General features: G+C 47.8%; 1 protein-coding gene and 1 long non-coding RNA gene across 2 annotated transcripts; both read left to right on the top strand.

Annotated features, from left to right (window-relative positions):
- Positions 1–1,155: 1,155 nt before the first annotated feature.
- LOC131922448 (uncharacterized) lies at positions 1,156–16,539 on the top strand. The gene is made up of 3 exons (XR_009382288.1): positions 1,156–1,309; positions 5,299–5,619; positions 16,407–16,539. It is a non-coding gene; the product is annotated as an uncharacterized LOC131922448 (long non-coding RNA).
- Positions 16,540–20,110: 3,571 nt separating this feature from the next.
- On the top strand, positions 20,111–20,455 carry LOC131922847 (hormonally up-regulated neu tumor-associated kinase-like). Its single transcript, XM_059277696.1, has one exon. The coding sequence runs from the start codon at positions 20,111–20,113 to the stop codon at positions 20,453–20,455; it is 345 nt and encodes a 114-aa protein (XP_059133679.1).
- Positions 20,456–23,250: the final 2,795 nt, after the last annotated feature.

The following is a 23,250-nucleotide window of genomic DNA, read 5'->3' as shown; positions in this document are numbered from 1 at the left end:
GTGGACAATTAGGCTTTCTAAAGTTGGTCTCCAAAGAGCTTTCTCATGGTCCCCAGGCATGGAGAAAATTTCATGTGTGAGGTTTTTGCTGGGGTTAAATGGTATTCTCTGTTTCTGGTTCACATTTTTTTTTCTGGTGTGAATGGTGTGTATGTGTGTGTGTGTGTGTGTGTGTGTGTGTGTGTGTGTGTGTGTGTGTAAGAGAGAGAAAGAGACAGACAGAGATAAAGAAGCCCAGAGAGATACAGAGATAGAAACAGAGAGAAAGAGACAGAGATAAAGAGGCCCAGAGAGAGACAAAAACAGAGAGATAGAAACAGAGAGAGAGGAAAAGAGACAGATAGAGATAGAGAGACAGAGACAGATGAGAGTCAGGGTCTTTCTTGTTGTTCACTGCTGTATATGCCAGGCTAGTTAACCCATAACTTAGGGATGCTCCTGTCTCCGTCTCCCACGTCCATGTAGGCACGTACTGAGATTACAGATGTGGCTATGGCATTCCCCATTTGCACAGGTTCTGGAGAACTCAGGTGGTCAGTCTTGCTCAGAGAGTGCTTCACTTTGAACCATCCCCCAGCCCCGTCCAGTCCATTTTTTTAATGTTTGAGATTTGCCCCTCAAACATGGTAGAACTGATTTATATTAATGGTGTGGTATGGAGACTGACTCAATGTTTAGCTGTTAATTGCGTGTACCACCATCATGTATGGATGGCTATATTTTCCTCCCAATTTACATGCCCCTTGTGTCAAAGATCCCATGTAAATAGACCAAGCAGGAAGAGAAAGTGTGACGGTCCCCTAAAGAGCAGATACTGTACTTGTGTTACAGCTCGGATGGAAAGGTGTCCTGGCAGTCAGGAGCCAAGGAATACCACAAAGTCACACCACACAAGAAACCGCACACAAGAGATTTATTGGGAGGGGAAAAAACTAGGAGGGTGGCTGTCTCTGCCTGGGCAAGAAACGACAGGGAACTGAACAGAAGGAAGGGTTTATATAGAGTGTGTCTGTGTGTGTGTGTGTGTGTGTGTGTGTGTGTGTGTGTGTGTGTAACTTTTCAGGGTAAAGATTGCTGGGATTTTGAGTCCAGAGCTTGGACTTTTTGCTCTGTAGGGCAGGGGCAGGCTTCAGCTGTTAGGGCAGTCAGAATGTTCTGTGGGTGACACCTGGCAGTTGGAGGTCCTCAGGGGAGGGGCCCGGCCACTTGTGTGCCTCAAGTGGCTTTCAGTGCTCACATCCGATCTGAAAGCATTGTGAAGGATTGGAAGAGGGGTCTCAAGATGGCTTTCGTGATGCCTAAACCACAAGTAAAGAAGCATCCTGGAGTCAGGAGACCTTCGGGGAGTTGTGGGTGAAAGCGTCCTGGAGTCAGGAGACCTTCGGGGAGTTGTGGGTGAAAGCGTCCTGGAGTCAGGAGATCTTCGGGGAGTTGTGGGTGAAAGCGTCCTGGAGTCAGGAGATCTTCGGGGAGTTGTGGGTGAAAGCGTCCTGGAGTCAGGAGATCTTCGGGGAGTTGTGGGTGAAAGCGTCCTGGAGTCAGGAGATCTTCGGGGAGTTGGGGGTGAACTTTTGAGTTCTCCCACCTCACTTACTCTCCCTCCCAGGTCTGAGGAAGGAAGTTCCACACAGGACAGAGAAGGGCTGCTCCTAGCTCACAGCTGGGGGTGCCCTGGTGTTTATCCATGCCAGACACATGTTAGATTTGGGTCAGCGCCCCAGTGGGTAAGAGCAGTTGCTGTGCAAGTGTAAGGACCTGAGTCCAGATCCCCAGCACCCACATAAAGCACTGGATGGGCTGTGTGAATGTGTGATTACGGTTCTGGGGGTGGAGGTGGGGGTAGAGACAGGAGGGTCACTGGGGATTACTGGACAGCCAGCCAAGCTGAAAACAGCTCCAGGTTCAACAAGGGACTTCTCTCCTGGGGACTAAGGTGGAGAACAACGGAGGAAGATACCTGGGATCCTTCTCTGAGTGCCAATACATGGGGTCTGTGCACTTCCCTCTCCCTCCCTCCCTCCCTCTCTCTCTCTCTCTCTCTCTCTCTCTCTCTCTCTCTCACACACACACACACACACACACACACACACACACACACACACACGGATCCACATACATGGGGGAACATGTAGTCTTTTCCTTTCAATGTGATACAGTTCTTACATTGGGTGAGATGCAGTGACGTGTTCAGCCTTTATGTGGGTTCTGGAGATCCTTATTCTTGTACGGCAAGCACTTGACTCACTGGGACCCCACCCCCACCCCAGCAAGCCCTTCAGGTCTCCTCTTAGGATCTTCAAGTGCTTGGTATATATTTTCATTGTCTATAGTGTGTTGCCTACTGAGACTCAGCAATCACTTCATTATACCCAAACAGTCTGTGGGTGAGGAGTTCAGAGAGGGCACCATAAGTGCTGGTTGCTTTTTCTGTTGCTGTGATAAAACAGCATGATCAAAAGCAACTTAAGGAAGGACTTATTTTGGTTTAGGGTTCTGGACGGCTAGATGTCCATAATGGTGAGGAAGGCATGATGGCTGGAGCCGGAAGCCGAGAGAGAGAGAGATCATCTCAGCTTCACAAAGGACATACACTGGGACACACACACACACACACACACACACACACACACACACACACACACACACACGAGAGAGAGAGAGAGAGAGAGAGAGAGAGAGAGAGAGAGAGAGAGAGAGAGAGAGAGAGAGAGAGAACAGGAAATGCAAAAGGCAATGAAGTCTGCCCCCAGCGAGGCTGCATCTCCAAAAGTTTCCACACTCTCCAACTGGGGACCAAGTGTTCAAACACATGGCCCGTGGAGGTGGTTTTTCATTCAAACCACAACACTGGGATGGTATTCTCCACTCTGCGCTGTCTTGCTCTCAGCTACGGAGGCAGAAGGAGCTGGAGCCGCAGGAACCATTCCTAAGGCGCACCTTGTCTGAGGCACCTGGTCCCTGGGCTGAGCAGGCTGGAGGCAGGCTGGGTGGGAACGGATGCCAGGAGTGCTTACAGGGCACTAGTGGGGCACAGACTCAGCGGGGTGACTGGTGTAGAAAGGACCGTCCTAGGTTGCAGGAGGGATTTCTTCACAGCCTGGTGCAGAGGCTGTCTTTCCAGCCTCCTTTCAAAAGTCACTTCACACCATCTCTCCACGCACGGTCTACTGATTAAATTGTCACCTATCCATATTCACGAGGACGGGACACAGACTTCTCAATTCAAATCTCCAAACAGTCAATTCCAGGCGTGTAACAGGGACTCCACAAATGGAGTCGAGTTGAGTACGTGAACTTTGTCCAGACCCAGCAGAATAAGCATCGTAGCCGGAAGTTTTTCCAGGTCCCGCCTGGCCCCGCAGTGCCGCGTTCCTCTGGTTCCCCACCCCCCAACACCCCCACCCCACCCTCCACACTGCAGTTATTTTATACTTAACTCTTGATCACTATTTGAATATATTTGTTATAATTAAGTGAGTACAACATGCTATCTTAATTCAACGATTATTTCTAGAAAGTACTATTCACCTGATAACATTATTCACTTAGGATTACAGCTTTCAACATCCACAAAAATATGCTTGTGCTTCACAACATGGCTGTGTGGTTGCACATTCTTTGTGGCATGGTCCTGTGCTGGTCGGATCTCACGGTGGTGACAGCTGGATTCCTACTGTCATCCCTCACCCACGGGGTCCACTTTCTGAGACGTTCAGCAGATGCCTGAAGCCACACGTAACACCCGACTCTGCATGTGCTGTGCTATTTTAGGGCCTCAGGGGATGGCTCAGCGGTAGAGCACTTGGATAACAAGTATGAACCCAAGGGTTCAATGTCAAACCCCAACAAGATAAAATATACTAGTGTTAAAACAGGACAATTGTAAAATTTGCTGTAATATTATCGGAGAGTGGTCTCTATCAAATTATCTTATGCTCATGTACCCTCCTAATGGCATAAGATGACATGATACGGTCACATGCGTGACGCTGGTGACACACGGTTAGGCTGCCTCTGACCTTTTGACAGCATGAGATGACCTGGAGCCATTTTCCATTTAACTAACATTCTTACACTGCCGTGGGCTGTGGGTGACTATCTGAGGGTGAGTGGAACCCAGAGAACAGGGGACCACTTCTTCCCCAGCCCCAACATTTAAAATCCACCATTGGTTAAATCTGTGCACGTAGAACCCCTGGCCACAGAGGTTTTATATTAGATGTTTTTATATGTTTTATATATGTTTTAATATTTTGGGATAATTAAGATAAATTTAATAAAATAATTTTCCATTTCCTCTTTTTCTTCTTTCCTTCCTCCCTCTCCCTCCCTTTCTTATTTTATTTCTTGACCAGGGTCTCATGCAGCCTAGGCTGACCTTGAACTTACTATGTAGCTCAGGTTGTCCTTGAACTCTCGTAAACGCTGGGATTATATGTGCCGCCATGGCTGTCACATATCCTTTTACTTCCTTTGAGAAAAGTCTGTATTGACATATATTAATCATATATAACGATGCATTTCACCATGACATTTTCATACACATACGTAACATATTTTGATCATATCCACCCCACCCTGTTACCCTCCTTGTCTCCCCATCTGTTGATCCTCCTCCTCTTCCTCTTCCCAGCCAGCTCCCCTTCTACCTTCATGCTTGTTTTTATTTTGTATTTTGTTTTGTTCTGACGACCCAGTGTGTTTCATGGAGGTTTGGCGTTTTTAGAGTGTGGGTAGGGCTTGTTCGCAGAGGTGTGGACACTGCTAAGTGGCTGTATCACCGGAGGAAGCAGTACAGGAACTGTCTTCTGGCATCCAGAGCTTTGCATGTTGAAAAGGAAAAAGAAAAACCTATGATGTCTTTTTTATTTTGTTTCACGGTGTTAGGAATCAAACCCTACCACTGAAACCACTCTAGCCTGCTTTTCATATTTTAAAAGGAATTCTTTTGAGTATAAATTCCTAGAACTAAAATTGCTGGGTTAAAAAATGAGCACATTTACAAGATTTTATACACACACACACATATACACACACACATATACACACACAGATGCACACACATACACACACAATCATATATATATATATATATATATATATATATATATATATATATGTATATATCACAATATGGTTTTCTAAAGAACCCAAACTGAACATACTACAGTGTTCTTGTTCTTCTTGTAGATCTTAAATTTAACTTCTCTTTCTTTCTTTCCTTCTTTTTTAAATCAGGCATAACTGTGTTCTTCATTCTAAATATTTACCTCTATGATTTTAGCTTTTTTTTTATAGTTGGTATTTCGATAAAAATCAGTGGGACTGCTGAAAAGAAGTATCAGAAGGATTTCTAAAAATACCACATCATTGTGAAAGTGTTCAGATTTGAAAATGAAGTGTGCCCATAGAAACTGCATCCCGCTGCAAACCAATTCGTCTCAGTTTTGAGGAGCAGAGAACATTGCTCGGCGAGAGTCGTGACAGCAACACCTTACCCCTGACTCGCAAACTCGCTTGAACAAAAACCAAGAGCCCAGAGGTCGACAGAGAGAAAATTCAAGTTTTAGTTTCGAGACAGTGATAACAAGCGTACACCTTAAAATGTGACTGTGTTCTGTGTTTTAATACTTAAATTTTTTTTTCTGAATTCCTAACTTTCAAAAAATAATTTTATTTAAGTGTTTGAGTGTTTCATCTGCACGTATGTTGGTGTAGCACATGCTTGCCCGGTGCTTCAGGAGGCCAGAAGAGGGTGTTGGCTCCCTGGGACTGGAGTTACAGACAGTTACGAGCCACCATGTGGTGGCTGGGAATTGAACCCATGTCCTCTGGAAGAGCAGCCAGTGCTCTTAACTATGAAGCCATCTCTCTGTCCCTGTAAGTCCTAACCTTGTGAAGGGCTATTTTGTCTGCTATGGTTTAACTGTGGCTTAGTGTGTCCCCTAGAGACACATGTGATTGAATCTTGGCCGCTAGTGTTACATTGCGTACGTGGAGGTATCTGTAAAAGGTGGTGCCTCATGGGAGGTAGTTTAGTGTCCTGGATAGTTTCATGTCAGCTTGACAAAACTAGAGTTATCTGAGAGGAGGGAACCTCAATTGAAAAAACGCCTCCATAAGAGGTCTGCAGGCAATAGGGGCGTTATCTTAATTAGTGACTGATGGGGAAGGTCCAGCCTATTCTGAGTGTGGATACCCCTGCGGTGGTCCTAGGTTATATGATAAAGGAGGCTGAGCAAGCCATGGCCTCTGCATCAGCTCCCGCCTCCAGGTTCCTGCCCTGCTTGTGTCCCTGTCCTGACTTCCTTTGATGGTGAACTGTGAGGTGGAAGTGTACGCCAAGTATACCCTTTCCTCCCAGATTGCTTTGGTTATGGTTAGGAACAGGGTTATCATAGCAGTGATAGCCTTAACTAAGTAAGACATTAGGTCATTGGGTTCACTGGATCTGGGTTAGTTCCTGTGAGAGTAAATTGTCACAAAAAACCATGAACCTGCCCTCTTACTCTCTAGAGAGCTTGTTTCCTTGTCTTGTCTGGAGACTGCTCTGTCTTTCCAATGTAGGAACTCATCATAATAATCACCTCTCATATTGTGATGTAGCATCATGGCCCTACCAGAGGCTGAACTGGTACCATCGAATCTTGGAGTTTAAACTCTGAGCCAAATAAACCTTTTTTTTTCTTTTATAAAGAACTCAGTGTCAGAATATTTTGTTATAGCAATAGAAAACTAAGATATCATGTCTTGCAATTTTGCACAATTTTAGTTATATTAATGGTGCTGCTTACTGATGCATGAATTAATTTTAAAAGTTTCACTGAAGTTGCAAGGTAAAGAAACATATGATTATAGAGTATATAACTCCTGGGAATAGAGTTACAGACAGTTATGAGCCACCATATAAGTGCTGGGAACTGAACTCATGTCCTCTGGAAGAGCAGCCAGTGCTCTTAACCGTGAAGCCATCTCTCTGGTCCTGTAAGTCTTAACCTTTCAAAGGGCTACTCTGTCTGCTATGGTTTGACTGTGGCCTAGTGAGACTCATGGGATCGAATCTTGGCGTCTACCTTAAAATGTGTGATTTTTGTATAGTCAGCCTCTCCCTAAATTTGTGTTTTAAGTGTTACATGCTTAAAGTCGCACATTTTGGGGCAGCAAGGTGGCCCAGTGGGTAAAAGTGCTTGTCTCCAAGTCTGACAACTTGAGGTCAGTTCCTGGAATCTACACAGTGGAAAATGAGAGCCACACTCCAGCCAGTTGGGCACTGACTTTCATATGCAGGTTGCAACCTGTGTGCATACCCACCCTCACACACACACAATGAATATATACAGTGTAAGTAGAAAGTTGCACCTTCTGCGTGTGGTTTCATAACATCAAATATTTAGTTTGTTTGGTGTGATGTCTAACTATGTCAACAATATGAAGGCAATGACCTATAAAATATCGATTTATCTAAGACTGGCATAGTATTACATACATGTTGTCATAGCCCACAGGATGTTGAGGCAGGATCACTAGTTCGAGGCCGCCCTAGGCTATATATAAGATTCTGTCTCAGAACTCTAACCAGTCAGGGGCTAGAGACATGGCCCAGTGGTTAAGAGCACATACTACTCTTGTGTAGGACCCGAGTTCGGTTCCTAGCACAGTACTAGGCAGCTCAAAATTAGTTGGAATTCTAGCTCTGGGTTACAACCCTGGAGTCCAGCTCTTCTGGACTCCAAGGGCATCTGCACTAATGTGCACATACTCACACACAGGGCACACACATCTACACATAGTTACAAACAAGATAAATATAAAAAAATTTAACCAACGAAACAAAACACTCCATAGACCTTTATATACCATGTTTATGCATAAGTATATTCATACTTACATATGTGTATATATGTATGTGTGTGTATGTGTGTCTACCCAACTACTCATCTTTCTCAGAGTATGACAGTGAAATAAATACCAAGGGATCCCAGTGACTGGACTGAAAGTAAGTTTATATATATATATTTAGGTCCAGCAATAGTAGATTGTCATCCAAGAGCAGAGTTTATCTTCAGTGAAGTGGTCATTGTTAGTGACTAGTACTAATTAGTGAACACTTGTGGAATTCAAGCTCTTGTCCTTTCAACATGACACCTTGTCTGTGCCAGTTAAGTGAGCTATCACTGTGAGAGAGCATTATTAATTCTTGGAGCAGGTATTGAGACAGAGTCCAGGCTGGTGTCTAGCTTGTGATCCTCCTGCCTCAGCCTCCCGAATGCTGGGATTCCAGGTGTGAGCAGCCATGCCTGGCCATGAGTCGTTCCTAAGCGTGGGAGACCAGCTCTCGCTTTTTTCCCCAGGTACTCTTGAGGAGTGAGGGATAAGAGATTTAGATAAAAATATAGAGAGGAGAGAGAGAGAGAGATAGAAACACAGGATAGCCTCGGGAGAGCCTGGATCATTATCCATCAGCCCCTTCTGTCTCTTCTAAAGGGCTTTTTTATAGAAATGCCAAGGGGTGGAGCAAAGACCTCCCCATAGCACAGCCAAGTGCAAACCCTTCCAATCACCTGGTAACCATGCACGTGGTCAAGCCACCCCCTTATGCAGCCCTGCTGGGTAAAGCAAGCTCAGATCTCACTAGGAATTCCAGGTGTGAACAGCCGTGCCTGGCAATGAGGCATTCTTTGAGAGTCTTTCCATTGTGCGTCATCTGCAGGACTGTCTGCTTGAGTCTGTGGCTGTGAGTTCAAACCTCGCCTCTTTATTTCCCCCACGGCTGCCTTGGAGACATCAGTATTTCCTGCTATCTGTTTCTCTGGGACCCGAGAAGAAGATGAAAATCCACAGAGGAAGAGCTTTAAGATGAGCTTGAAAAGATGAAATAAGTAGCAATTCAAGATCCTTTGATTCTTCCTGAATAAACATAACATTTTTCAGATGTGAAATAGTTTATGTAAGTTCACTGAATAGATATGAGTAACATCTTTTTTTCCCTCAGACCAAACAAATTTCTGTTAGACACGGAATTTGTTGCCACCAACAAGGACTTTGTAGGCTTGAATTTAGATTCAAGGTCTGTACAGTTAGAACATGAGGTCCTGGCTGGGTGGGGTCAGCTGGCCTTCTAGGACAATAGTGGAAGCTTAGAAGTGTCTAAGCCATTTCCTTTGATCTTTTGTGTGCCAGTGTCCCTTGAAAGAATCTGCCTCTTGTCACTGATGGGTTGTACTCCTGACGTATGAGGCCAGGAGACACTGTACTCAGTGAGTCTACCATCACCTGTGATGACTTCCAGATGTTTTTACAGGTGCCACACAAAGGTACAGGTCCACCTCAGTGTTGATGGGTTCCATTTAGGATCCACAGACACTGAGAGAAATATTTTTAGGATTTCTGAATTCTTAGTTATAATTTCAGGAAGTTTAGTAAGTCAGGACAGAGAAGGAAAGTGGAGAGAGAAGTCTTCCATTGACTCATTTCACAAATAGCCTCATCTTCCCTCCCACATTTTCCTCTTGGGTTGGATTAAACTGGTTCCTCTGAGTCTGTTTCCATGGCATTGTTTTTATCTTGGCGCTGGGCTTTGCTCCTTGGATTCTTCGGCATCACCGTGGAGGTAAATGCACCACTGGTCACCAAAGCCTTTGGTTGTACATATTTTTTGTTGTATTGTACTTCACTAAAAGCTGTCATTTTGAGTTGAATTAAAGCAGACCTCATTCAATTCTTTCATTATAATTTGGTGCAAATCTGGATTCAGCTTCAGTTACACAGTTTTATATCTGTTTGCTTAATCTTAGATGTACACTCTCTGACTGATTTTCTTTTCAAGTTGGGTTTGTGTTTTGTATATGATGCTGTTGATCTAGCTGGGTAGGGTTTCTGGTTTGAACATTGCTTGCTGTTCATGTCCATGTCCTTGGGGGACCCATCATCACTGTTGTAAGCCTAGCTCTTCACCATGCTTTTCTTTTTTAGGTTAAATTACGATATTTTTATTTTAACTATTGTACCTGTGTGTGGGCATGTATGTGTATGAGTGCAGGTGCCCATGGAGTCCACAAGAGGGCACTGGATCCCCCTGGAGATGATGCCATAGGAAGTTGACAGCACTATTTTGGGTGCTAGGAACCAAACTTGGACCCTCTACAAGATCAGTGTGTGCTCTTAACCACTGAGCTGTATCTCTCCAGCCCTCTGCCATGTCTTTCTCTCATAAATAGTTTTTTTTTTTAACAATTTCTGTGAATCGAGCCCTTTTTATATGAGATTTATCCACGAGGGCAGGGCCTAATAAGGTCTTAATACTGTCTTTTGGAATTAAGCTTTGATGTGAATTTTGGAAGAGACACAAACATTCAAAATTTAGCAGCAATGGTTTACATTCCACTTGAGGGACTAGAGGGCATTAAGGTTGGAAACTGACCTAATGATCACGATTTGTTTATGGGGCAGCTGCTCTGGTCATCCACCCTTGACTTCCTCAAAGTGTATAAAATGAAATAATATCCTTGTTCACTCGCCGTCTATCTCATATTCTTTATCAACATAGTTCTTCTTTTTTCTTTTTCGAGACAGGGTTTCTCTGTGTAACAGTCCTGGCTGTCCTGGAACTTGCTTTGTAGACCAGGCTGGCCTTGAACTCGCAGAGACTCAGCTGCCTCTGCCTCCCTCTGCGGTGGAGCCCTAACTGGCTCAGCTTCTGCTGCCATCACAGTAGTTGCACCCGCCTGGCTTCTGGTGGTTAAGCACTGGCCCCTGGCCTCTGTTAGTTCAGGACCCTACCACACACACAAGTGTTGTATTAGTAACCTCTAGAACAGCAGTTCTCAACCTAGGGATCATACGACCCTTTCACAGGGGCCGCATATCAGATATTTATATTACAATTCATAACAGTAACAAAATTACAGTTACGCAGTAGCAATAAAAATAACTTTATGGTTGGGCGTCACCACAACATGAGGAACTGTATTAAAGGTGCACAGTGTTAGGAAGGTTGAGAACCACTGCTCTAGAGGTGTAGAACTGATATAATGAATGTATATCAAGGGGATTTATTAGAATAGCTTACAGGCTGTGTGTGGTGGTTTGAAAGAAAATGGCCCTGAAAGGGAGTGGCACTACTAGGTGTGACTTTGTTGGAATGAGTGTGGCCTTGTTGGAGGCAGTGTGTGTGTGTGTGTGTGTGTGTGTGTGTGTGTGTGTGTGTGTGTCTGTGGAGGCGGGCTTTGAGGTCTCACATATGCTCAAGTCACACTCAGTGTCTGAGTTCACTTCCTGTTCCCTGCTCAAGATGTAGAACTCCCAGCTACCTTACCAGCACCATGTCTGCCTGCATGCCACCATGTCCCACCATGAAGATAATAGATTGAACCTCTGAACTGTAAGCCACCCAATTAAATGTTTTCCTTTATAAGAGTTGCTGTGGTCATGGTGTCTCTTCACAGCAACAGAAACACTAAGATGCAGGCTGTAATCCAGTCAGTCCAACAAAGGCTGTCTACCGATGGAAAGTCCAAGAACCCTGTAGTTGTTCAGTCCATGAGGCTGGATGTCTCAGGTGGTCTTCAATATACGTCAGAATCCTGAAGAAGTGGGCTTATTAGCAAGAACAAGAGCGAGCAGGTAGAGAGAGAGAGAGAGAGAGAGAGAGAGAGAGAGAGAGAGAGAGAGAGAGAAAGCATTCTTCTTCCATGTCCTCTATATAGGCTGCCAGCAGAAGGCGCAGCCCAGATTAAAGGTGGATCTTCCCACCTCAGAAGATTAAGATTAAATGTGGGTTTTCCCACTTCAAATGATTTAATTTGAATGAAATGAAATTGAACAAAATGAAAAAAAATCCCTCACAGATGTGCCTAGCCACTTGGGTTTTAGTTAATTCCAGATGTCGTCAAGTTGACAACCAAGAATAACTCTCACAAGTATCAAGGGACCTGACTCTGCAATGGTGTCTCCTGATGCAGCTCCAGGAAGGTCAGTGCTGAGCTAGTCCATTGTCAGACAGATAGACAGACAGACATACCACTGGATGGATCCCACTGTCACCACCGTGTTCTTCAGTGTCTGAGCAGGGCCTGAGGGGCCAAGCCTGTGACATAAGCAGCCACCCAACCTTATAACTCCACTCTGACTGAACCCGGGGCTCTGCCTCAGCTCACACTGCACTCTGACTGAACCCGGGGCTCTGCCTCAGCTCACACTGTGGCTGTAGGTAGACGAGATTCCTGATGGGAGGAAAAGCATGAACTTGGATCTTGGATGGTGTCGGAAGGTACAAGTCACAGATAGAGAGTGAGTGGATTGTAGCTGCCTTTGGGGAGGCCTTGAGGTCTGCAGGGGAGCCTTAGTGGGCAGTTTCAGTGGGTACCTGCTCATCTCCCTTGTGTGGATAGAGTTCGTCTCCTCACCTTGCCATTTGTCGATGGATCCATCATATGGCTGTTGATGAACTTTTCTACTAAGTATTGATCTAGGTGTCATTTGTTTATTTACTGCTATCTACACATCATCTATTTATCTAGAGTTTATTGATCTATTGGTATCTCTGCCTACCATCTATTAGCCATCCTCTAACTACCTATTACCTATCTCTTTTTGAGACACAGTCTCACATATGTAGCACAGGCCGGCCAGGTTCTCACTATGTAGTTTAGGCTGGTCTTGAACTACTAGCAGTCTTCTTGCCTTAACCTGAGTACCAGGATTACAGGTGTGTGCTGCAGGCACACCTCATCTAGCTATCTGCCTCTTTCTTTATCTATCCATTGTCTACTTGGTTTTATCCGCATATCATTTGCTATCATCATCATCATCATCATCATCACCACCACCATCATTATCAGTGTATCTATTTACCAGCCATCTGTGAATTCTTTTTCAATCATTTACCTATTATTATTATTATTTTTTGTATACTTTCTGTCTGTCCAGTCTACCTATTGATGGACCTATCTACTGATCTATCACTGTCAATCTTTCTATATAGAGGCTCATTGGCAGTAACAAAGGCTTCAAAAGAGACACACTGGAAGGTCAGGGTCAAGGGGGCAGGAGTAGAGGCTTGTGGGTAGGCTGCAGCAGTGAGTACAAGGCACGAAGGTGTCTCTACCCCAGGATGCTCCCCACAGGTTTCCGTTGAAGAGGAGCCGACAGCCATATCTTTTGAACCATTCACTCTTGATTTACGTTATCATTCTCTGACTTACATCCTCAATGACTTTGATATAAAAATGCGGTGCTAAGAACAGTAACAACACACAAAAATGTCCTTCCCCTTCCAGATGAAGAAAGCTGATGAGAAACCACTGTGTGGTCCCTTGCCTGCTGTGGAGGGAAAACAGTGGTGTCTGCCAGCAGGGGGCGCCCACCTCTTCTGGTCAGCCCACCTGCCTGCTCTAGGCCGTCCTCTGCAGGACGTCCTCTGAGTCAGTTTGGGCTCAGGCCATAGAATCAATGCCACAGTGCTTTTCCTCTAACCATCTCCACATCTCCATCTGTAACCACACAGGGCCTGCTCATCGTGTTCTTGCTCTCTAACTCCCTCACACTCTTGCTAGAGAGGGCTGTGTCCAGAAACCGGCAGGAGGCAGCACCCAGCCAGGCATGGCCAAAAAGCTTGGTACGGAGGGTAGCCTTTCACTTCCAGCTATAATCCACACATATGGTTTATCACGGAGGTTTATCTCTGTTGTATGAATATTGATTTTTTTCCCAATGTGCCCTTGGGATGCATACAATCTCCAGCAGGACCCAGTTTTCTTGCAATTTCTCTTTTTCTGTCTTATTTATTATGGTGAGTTAAAAAATTCATCCAACCACCACAAATTTGTATTTGCTTCCCTCCCAGGAGTCAGGCTCCATGCACAGCACATTTAACTAAAGTCCCAGCCCTCATGGGGCCGTAGTTCCTGAAAGGAATACAAACAATAAGCAAAAATAAGGAAACTATGTAATTTCTCAGTCGGCAATAAGTGCTATGAAAAAAAAATAGACGAGGGAAAGAATACGGAGGCGGGGCTCAGGGTCTGTTCCTATTGTAGAGAAAAGGTCACAGGATGGTGACATTTGAATAAAGACAAGACGATGACAGAGAGTCAGCTCTGTGGGTATTTGGGGGGAAGGTACTCTAAGAACAAGGGATTCAGAGAGTCCACTGGGGAGCGGGTTTCATGTGCAATCTACCGTGACTGGAGTGGGGTGATTGTAGGGGGATGAGAAAGGTGACATGAGACATGGGAATGAATGTGGGTACCAGGGAGAGAGGCAGATCTCAGAGCCTTGTAGAGGGACAGGGATGACACTGGTGTCAGTGTGAGAGGGACCCCACTTCCACCTGATAAACTCATGCAGGAGGACTGTGCACGGTGGTGTCTTCCCTGCGGGATGTTTCAAATGTCACTCCTCCCCAGTGCCTCCATCTGGGATGCAGAATCCGAGAGTCCTGAGTTCCCTGATGGTGAAGGTGGAGGATACATTGCTCTTCTTGCAACAGCACATCCTTTGGCTTTTGGGGACTGAGGCAGGCACATAAAAAGCACAGCTTTCCTGGAGGGGCAACCACTGACATCTTGTGTGAAAAATGTATCCCCCCCGCCCCCGCCCCAGGGTGTCACTGTAGTGGCTGCTAGGAAGTACTTGTGGGGGTTTGGCTTGGTACCACCATCCACATCCTGCCACATTTGAGTTACCACGTCCATTCAAAGCCCAGAACCACCCTCGTCTCCCACACAGATAAGAGCTGAGGTGAAGTTGAGCACCAGCGATGTGCCAGGCACATAGATGTGGGGAGCAATGATGTGGTGGAATCTGAGTCTCATTTTAAAAAAGAGGTTAATTTATTTTATTTACTTTACGTGTGCCTGTTTGTCTGTGGTGTGTGCACCACATGTATGCAGTGCCTAAGGAAGCCAGAAGAGGGCATCAGATACACCTGAAATTGAGGTTATGAATTGTGAGACACCCATATTGATGCTGGGAACTGAACTTGGATTTTTTTTTAGAAGGATTACTGGTGCCCTTAACCACTTAGCCATGTCTCTAGCTCCCCACTCCCATTATTAAGTGTAACATGAATTACTAAATGGTCTTATTAATAATAATAAAAAAACAGATTATTAGCACCACAATTAAGAGAGAGTTTTGGCTTGGTGTAGAAGCAAAGGGCCCCAGTTAGGAGGGGAGAGATCATGGTGGTTGGAATAGGGTGACAGAGGTGAGAGTCGTGGGTGGTCACAAGTGGGTCATGGTTTGAGGCGGAGACCAGGATTGTCTGATGGAATAGACACAAAGCTTAAGGAGGAGAGGAAGCAAAGGATGGCTGCTTGATGTTGAACTTGGGTGAAGCCCAAGAAAAGAGAAGGGAGAGGTGTGGATCATGGTGCCAGATGAAGTCTGAGATCCCATCAAATGAAGTCATCCCATGGGATTTGGAATGAGGGAAAAGGTCCAACCTGGAGGTCATGTCCTTAGACATGACCTTCATTATATCAAGGAGAGGCATTCGTGGGCTTTGGGACATTCTAGACTGACTTCTCTTGGTGTGTTGGTGGTATGAATGAGAACGACCCCCAAAGGCTCATGTATTTGAATGCTTGTTCTGCAGTTGGTGGAACTGTTTGGGAAGGATTAGGAGGTGTGGCCTTGTTGGAGGAAGTGTGTCACTGAGCATGGCCTCTGAGGTTTTAAAAGCCCATGCCATTCCTAGTTAGCCTCTCTCTGCCCTGAGGCTGTTGTCTCACCATGTAAGCTCTCAGCTACTGCCCAGTGATGCCTGTCTGCTGCATGCTTACCATCACAGTGATCACAGACCCTATTTTCCTCAGGAACAACAAGCCCCAAAGTAAATGCTTCCTTTTTCTAAGTTGCCTTGGCCATGGTGTCTCTTCACAGCAACAGAAAAGTTTCTAAGACCAATGAAAGAGTGAGCAAAAATAGACAGGTTTATAACATGCCAGCGACTGAGCTAAACACTGATTTGCATGTCAATGAAGCTGAGGCAGAGAGGTGAATTGTCCCTGTTGAGAAGTCATTGTTGGGGGGCCAGGGGCGGGTACTGAGAATGCAAGGCTGCCCATGCACACCAGATTTTATGAATGAGGAACCCTTTATTCCTTAGCCTTGGCACTGAGCACAGTCAACAGCTGTGTGGCAGGAATCACAATAGCCATGAACTCTGGGGACACGGTTCAAATCCAGAGTCCGCTAGTTGCCAGTTGCTTTGCTTAGAGAGAACGGATACACTGATTTTTCAGGCTGTCTTCCAAGCATCTTTTCTCCATGTCTCCTGCCTCTGCTCTGCTGTTTCTTCTCCAGCTACCATGCCACCCCTGCCAGTCCAGCCCTTCCCAGCCAACTCTCACTTCCTGGCGGTGCCAGGCTGATTATTTCTAATTGTCTTTGACTGCTTCCAGCTGGGTCTCGTAGCTGGCGTACGTACTGTGGGAGCACACAGACAGTCTCTCAGCCGTATGGAAGGAGGAAGAGGAGGAAAGGAAGAGCTAGAAGGGAGCAGCTGACACGAGTCCACCAAAAACAGCTTCTCCAGGCTCGCCTGGCCACTCGCAAGTGATGACGCTTTGGAAAGAGTCAGCTCCTCCAAGTCTGAGAATGATCAATGATTAAAGCTGTTGGTTCCCCAAAGGCAACAATGTAGCAATAACTTTAGAAAGTCATTTGTAAAGTCTACCTGAGGGAAGGTGGGAGTCTTGCTGTCCCCGAGCAAGAGAACGTCACTGGACATTCACTAACTGATAGCTTTCATTCACTTAGTTGACAAATACTCTTTAGACAAGTCGGCAGCTCAAACACTGTGCAGGGTGCTTGTAGGGCAAAATCCAAACCAAGCAGGCCAAACCCCTGCCCACTGGTTCTAAAAAAGAAGGACATCCAATAAGCAATGTGGAAGGCAGAAGGTGGATGTGAAGCTGGATGGTACCCAGTGAGAAGAACAAAAGGTTCAACAGCTTATAGCAGCTCATTGGTTGGGAAGGGCTTCTTACAGAACACCTGTGATGGGTGAAATGGGTCAGAAGCAGCAGTTCGGATGCAAGTGTGGGATAAGTGAAAGCGTGGAGTTAGAACAGTCCAGTCTGGATGAGGACAGATAACTTGTTTTTAAAAAATACTTTATTTTAAATTATATATGTATGGGAGCATGTGCCCCTGAGGGCAAGTGCCTTTGGAAGCTAGAAGAAGGTATAAGATCCCCTGGAGCTGGAGTTACAGGTGGTTGTGAGCAGATCAATGTGTATGCTGGGAACCAATCTCCGGTCCTCTGGAAGGGCAATTCAGGTTCTTTTTTTTTTTTTTATAGATTTATTTATTACATATAGTGTTCTGCCTGCATATGTCCCTGCAGGCCAGAAGAGGGCACCAGATCTCATTACATGTGGTTGTGAGCCACCATGTGGTTGCTGGGAATTGAACTCAGGACCTCTGGAAGAGCAGTCAGTGCTCTTACCCTCTGAGCCATCTCTCCAGCCCCAATTCAGGTTCTTAACCACTGAGCCACCTCTCCAGTACAAAGGCAGCTAGCCTGTCATAGGAACCCTCCAAGTTTAGGGGCTTAGAAGAGGCTCTTCAATGATGTGTGACTGCTCTGACTCAGCCATGAACTTCCAGAGTACCTAGTGTGTCTCAGCCATGTACTTCCAGAGTACCTAATGTGACTCTGCCATGTACATCCAGAGTACCTAATGTGACTCTGCCATGTACATCCAGAGTACCTAGTGTGTCTCAGCCACGTACTTCCAGAGTACCTAGTGTGACTCAGCCATGTACTTCCAGAGTACCTAGTGTGAGGGTGATGCAGTGTTTTGTGGGGTTGTTTGTCTTACGAAATGAACTCCGGAGTCTTTCCTTATTGAGGAAAGTCACATCAGACAGCAGGAACTGTAGTTCAAAAACTAGGCAGGGGTGGGATTTGAACTTCTCTTTGGCGTCCATCCCAGCCAGTAGAATTAGCAGTGAGCTTGGATCAGACCCAGGCAGCAGGCCTGAAGAAGATTTAATGGGCCTGTATTTTCTCTCTTCTTCACCCCTTTCCTGACCTCTATCCTGGGAGGGCATAATCAAAACATTAAAAGGAAAGAAAGTCTTTATTTCACTGTAAGAGACTTCCACCCCTTGTGAAGCGTTTCCCCCAGAAATGATGAGTACTTTCTGGGATTTGCCTTAAATGGCAACAAACAAATCTCTTAAGTTTTCACAAAGAGCTAATTTCCTAAAATTAAATGACACAACACTGGGAAACTTTAAATCCTTTCCTGGTGGAAGATTCTCCCCAAAGTGGGCTTCATCCTCCCTACACAGTAGACCTAGCAAATCCTCTCCCCCCACCTCCTGTCTTCTCAAAATTAAATTACTGAATGGGAAACGCGAAAGCGATTAGATGCGCCCTGCAGAAACTGTAGGAGCTGAGAAGTCCCTTAAGTACAGCAAGAAAGCAGCAGAACGCTTGTCTTTATTGTGGGAAATCCAGAGCAAGGAGAGCCCAGCACTAGACTGGGTCATGAGAGCCAGGGAGGAGACTGACAGCATGTCGTGATTCAAAACAAATGATGCTCAAACTTGAAAACAGGCATTTTTTAGGTTATTTTTCAGATAGGTTAGGGACATCCCTCCCCCCCCCCCCAACGCACACTGGAAAGGTGACAGCTATGTCCCCTCCCCCATCTCTGAGTATTAATGTGGATCGATGATGTCATACCTGTTTACTGCGGGGTAAACAATGAAATGAACTTTGTTAGGAGGGAATCCTCCCCTTGAGCTCAGATGATGAGTGACCACAGGTTAAATTAATTTGCATTAGACACGGCCACCTCAACAGGTCGCAATTTGGAAAGGCCTGTCTGCATCCTTTTTTTTTTTTTTTTGTAACCCTCATTTTGGTTCACGAAGATGTTGTGGATCCTGGAGATATCGGGTAGGTGTCTCTGAACAGATGTAATTGTTTATGTGAGATCAGTGCAGAGCCCGCAGAACAAAAGCATCCAGGAGCGGCGAAGCTCTGGTCCGGATCACCCTGCAATCACCGACATCATCGCTATGGAAAGCAGAGAGGGTGCAAACGTACCCGCACAGGCAGCAAACGCCCTGGTTCCTATGCTGCCGCCACTACTATTAACTGTGGCGGCTGCTTCTTCAACCCAGTCATCTGGTCTGCGCGCGAACCCCGACACACAGCCTGCTACGTTCCCGGAAATCCATCCATCCATCCATCCATCCATCCATCCATCCATCGTCCAGGGTCCCTACTGTGTGCCACTCTGGGCTGGGTACCCAACCCTCCTACAGTCCAGAGCTCCCCTTCTCTTTCCCCTGCCCCTGGTGGGTGCGGCTAGTGCGGAAATTCACTCCCTAAAGGTCCAGAGAGCTCAAGCCCAGACAGAACCAGCGTGATCCGCGCCGCCAGAGGCGGCAGGTCTTGGACAGCCCGGGAGCGCGCGTCTCCGCGGCCGCGCGGGGTCCCCCTGTCTGGCGCTCAGGTGACTTCGCCGCCCACTCCGCCGCTCCCCTCCCCTCCCCTCTCCAGCAAGGGTCGAGTTCGGCTGTTGCGCGCGGGGAAAGGAAGGAGGGGCTAGGAGGGATTTGAAAGTGCTCGGGCTGCCGAGTGGAGCTCGCGTCTGTCCCCGCCGCCCGCGAGCGGATTAAATTTCTGCAAATTCAAACTGAATGAGGCTTTCTTCTGCTGCCTTCCAGAGGGCGCCTGCAGCCCGCCGCGCGCTCCTCTCCGGCGGGAGCGGCCCCGGGGCGCACCGCTGACGACCCGGCGGGCTAGAGGGCGGCGGCGCCTGGGCTTGGGGGACCCCGCTACCCGACCTCGTTCCTCTCGGACCAGCAACTGCTCGCTCCAGCACCCGAGCAGGGCACCCGACGGGACGGCGGACGCGATTTGAGCGACCGATCCTCCGAGGACGAACTTCTCGGGGGCGGGTCCCCGGTCGCCCCGTCGCCAGCTATTGTCTGCGCGCCGCGCTCGCACGGAGGCGCGGGGGGCGTAAGCGCGGAGACCCGGGCCGGGCGGGGCCGGGTCCAGGGCGGCGGCAGGAGGAGCCGGGGCAGCCCGGGGAGCCGGAGGAGGAGCGGCGGCGAGCGCGGGAGCCGAGCGGGCGCGATGCCGGCAGCGGCGGGAGACGGGCTCCTGGGCGAGCCGGCGGCTCCCGGGGGCGACGGGGGCGCGGAGGACGCAGCCAGGCCGGCGGCGGCCTGCGAGGGAAGTTTCCTGCCCGCCTGGGTGAGCGGCGTGTCCCGCGAGCGGCTCCGGGACTTCCAGCACCACAAGCGCGTGGGCAACTACCTCATCGGCAGCAGGAAGCTGGGCGAGGGCTCCTTCGCCAAGGTGCGCGAGGGGCTGCACGTGCTGACCGGGGAGAAGGTGAGCCGGGGCGCGCGGGCCTGGCGGGAGGACCTGGGAGCACTGTCCCGCGAGCACTCTGCCTGCTTTTCCAACCTGGTGTAGCTAGACGCACTCTCAGGCTCTGGCAGTGGGCCACCAGGCATCCACTGATGGGTGATGGGGGTGTGTGTGGGGGGGTCAGGTTCGTGGGGTGGGGGACCCGGACAGATAGATGAACCCGCGAAACTACCCCGCACTGCCTTTCTGTTTTGTTTTGGAAGGGTGCCGCCTGGCGGACGCCAGAGAAGGGGACGGGGGACGGGCGTGTAGAGGTGGCGTTGGGGAGGGGGGGGGGTCCTGCTGTCTCTGACCGTACGGGCGGTGGAACTAGATCTAGACCTGTGTGTGTGTGTGTGTGTGTGTGTGTGTGTGTGTGTGTGTGTGTGTGGTGTCAGCCTTGCGTCGTCTGGAATGTGAGGCGGGAGAACAGGGTAGCCAGGCTCTCAGACTGCTTAGAGTTTCATCCCTCCTGGGCTCTGGTGAGGACGTGGAGGAGAGTTGAGGCCGGGGAAGCTACCCTCTCCAGCCGCGTGGGCTGGGGCAGCTGTTGAGTCGCAGCGAAGACCCTGCTTTTGGCAGGTGCAGAGCTACGCAGCTAGGCCCCGGACTCTAGAGATTTGGAGATAACCATTTTTTCATCTTTTCTAGAGGAAGGTAAAGGAAAGGAGCCCCTCCCCCACACCGGGAGTGCCACTACCTCGACCTAATTAGAAGTTAGAGGGTGTGAACTCTTGCCAGGCCAGGTCTCAGGTGTAACTTAGATTTGTGAGAAGAAACCTAAGAGGCTGACTTACTTTTGAGGCTGGGTTGGCCCCACACAGGGAATTGCTCCGGGCTGCCAAACTGGTATCCTCACATAGATGTAACACTCCAACGCTTCCCCCAGGCTGGGGATTCATGCGGGATAAGGAGGAGAGCTCAGGGGGGTCCCAGCAGCAAATAGGCCAAGGGCAAGCCCTTACGTCTGCTGCCCTAGGTTCCCCTGCCTGGCCTAAGAGTTTGTGAGCAGTCTGGTGACTGGGCCGAGGGGCTGCGCTCCCCTTGCGGAAGACTCCTGATACTTTGTTTCCCTTCTGGGTTCCGTTGTCCCGGAGACTCCTACATCTGAGCACTAGGCTCCATCATCCTGAGGAATTGCCCTCTTTTTCTGTAGCCGTCCCAAGTGGGGTGCCCCTGTATACTGGGTAAGGAGGGCTAGGCTGAGTCATTTTTAAAAGTGCCTCTTGCCTGGATTTCCAAGCAAAAAGCAAGAGTTCAGTATGAACTCACTTTAGCCCTTCTAAGAAGAGCAGACTCTTCAGACCTGGTGCTAGCAAGCAAAAGTTGATTTGCTCTTTGGTGAGCGGTGCACTGCCTGCCTGCCTGCCTGCCTGACACACGGAGGTCCATTCAGGGTGCTGGGTTGCTGCATTCTCCTGTTTTCTGGTGGGGGGAAGGTGAAGGAGTTTGTTCTCACGCCTAACCTATAGGATTCAGCCTGGCCACACACATCACCTCTCTGAAGAGGTGAGTCTTGGTGTTAGTCACAGGGCGCTAAGTACCTCCTTTTCTCCTGTCCCGTTGCTCACAATTCCTTAGAGGTTCTTGCCATGTTGGGCTGGACCTCAGCTCCTCAGTGGTGCAGTTTTGCCTCATGGCCTGACACTTTTGGTCTTGGCTGAACTGCCTGGGGATGTATTCAAAGTTCAGCCCTCTACCCCTGCCCACCAACCCCCAGTGCCTCACTTTTGGTATCCTGTGCTACTCCTGCCCAATGAGGATCCCTTGGAATACAAGGAATTTCTGCCCAACTGGGGTCCAGATGAAGAGTCTTTCTTCCTGTCTTTATGATTGCTTAATTCATCTTGGCAATGAGAAGCTGCTCGGTGGATGTAAAATTATTTCCCTGAACCAACTGATCTGGTCTAGTTAGAGACTCCAGTGCTGGATGGAGAGGTAGAGGCCAGGGAGGGGTGATACTTCAAACCTTGGTCTCTCCTGCTGAGCTTTTCTCTAGCCAGGACCATCCCTGTTCTGAGGACAACAGCATCAGGAGGAACCTGGGTTTTAGCTCCTTCAGTTGTCAACTTTAAAGAAACAGTGGTGTCATACATAGCTTTTATCTCCCTAACCCTACACCGTTAGTGCTTAACTAATAGATGTGGGCTTTAGCGGATCCTAGAGATGAGAAAGAGAGGGGATGGGGAGAAGGAGAGAGAGAAATATGAGTGAGTTAGTGAGTCCTCAGCCCTCCTTTGTTTTGGGTTTTGCCTTATTAAGCAAAGTTAAAAAGTGAAGGCAACCTCAAGCTCTTTGCAAACTGCAGGCCAAGGGGCTTCACCCGGAGGAAGCAGATGGTGTGGAAGCCTGCTTTAGCATCCCCACCCTCCATTACCCCTTTCTCAGGATGCGTACTTCTAGTTAAAGCCTTTCACCTTTGGTGGGTACAGATTTTCTTTTTAAAAATGCAGTGATGAATACTGCAGGGAGAACCATGTGTGGAAGCCTTCAGAAGTAGCTCATCCTGAGAAATGGATGCGCGGACCAGGCAAGGAGGGAGACAAGGACGCATGATCTCGAGTTCCATCTGTTTCAGAGCATCTCTTATCAAAGCATGTGTTTTATTTTGGTTCATTTGTGGCCAGATCCAGACTCGTGCTAGTGGAAGGCTTTTGAAGCAGTGTGGGTGGTGGGGGGGGGGGAGGGTATGTGTTTTTGATAAGGTGCCTATTTCCAAAATGCTTTGGATAAAATCCTCCAGGGTTTGCTGGGCATTCCTGGCTGAGTCCAGATAATAAACTAGTTCCCTTTTCCCCCACTTTGATTTTGGGCTCTGCTCTATCTCATCAAGAGGCTCCTATTGACCCTGCTTCTTACAA

Source organism: Peromyscus eremicus, chromosome 12, assembly GCF_949786415.1.
Source record: "Peromyscus eremicus chromosome 12, PerEre_H2_v1, whole genome shotgun sequence".
NCBI classification, from domain to species: Eukaryota; Metazoa; Chordata; class Mammalia; order Rodentia; family Cricetidae; genus Peromyscus; species Peromyscus eremicus.
Note: the sequence above shows the minus strand (reverse complement) of the source record. Positions and strands in the feature narration are given on the sequence as shown.

Excerpts from the sequence above, each read along its gene's own strand:
- LOC131922847 (XM_059277696.1), top strand. The coding sequence starts at position 20,111 with ATGCCGGCAGCGGCGGGAGACGGGCTCCTGGGCGAGCCGGCGGCTCCC.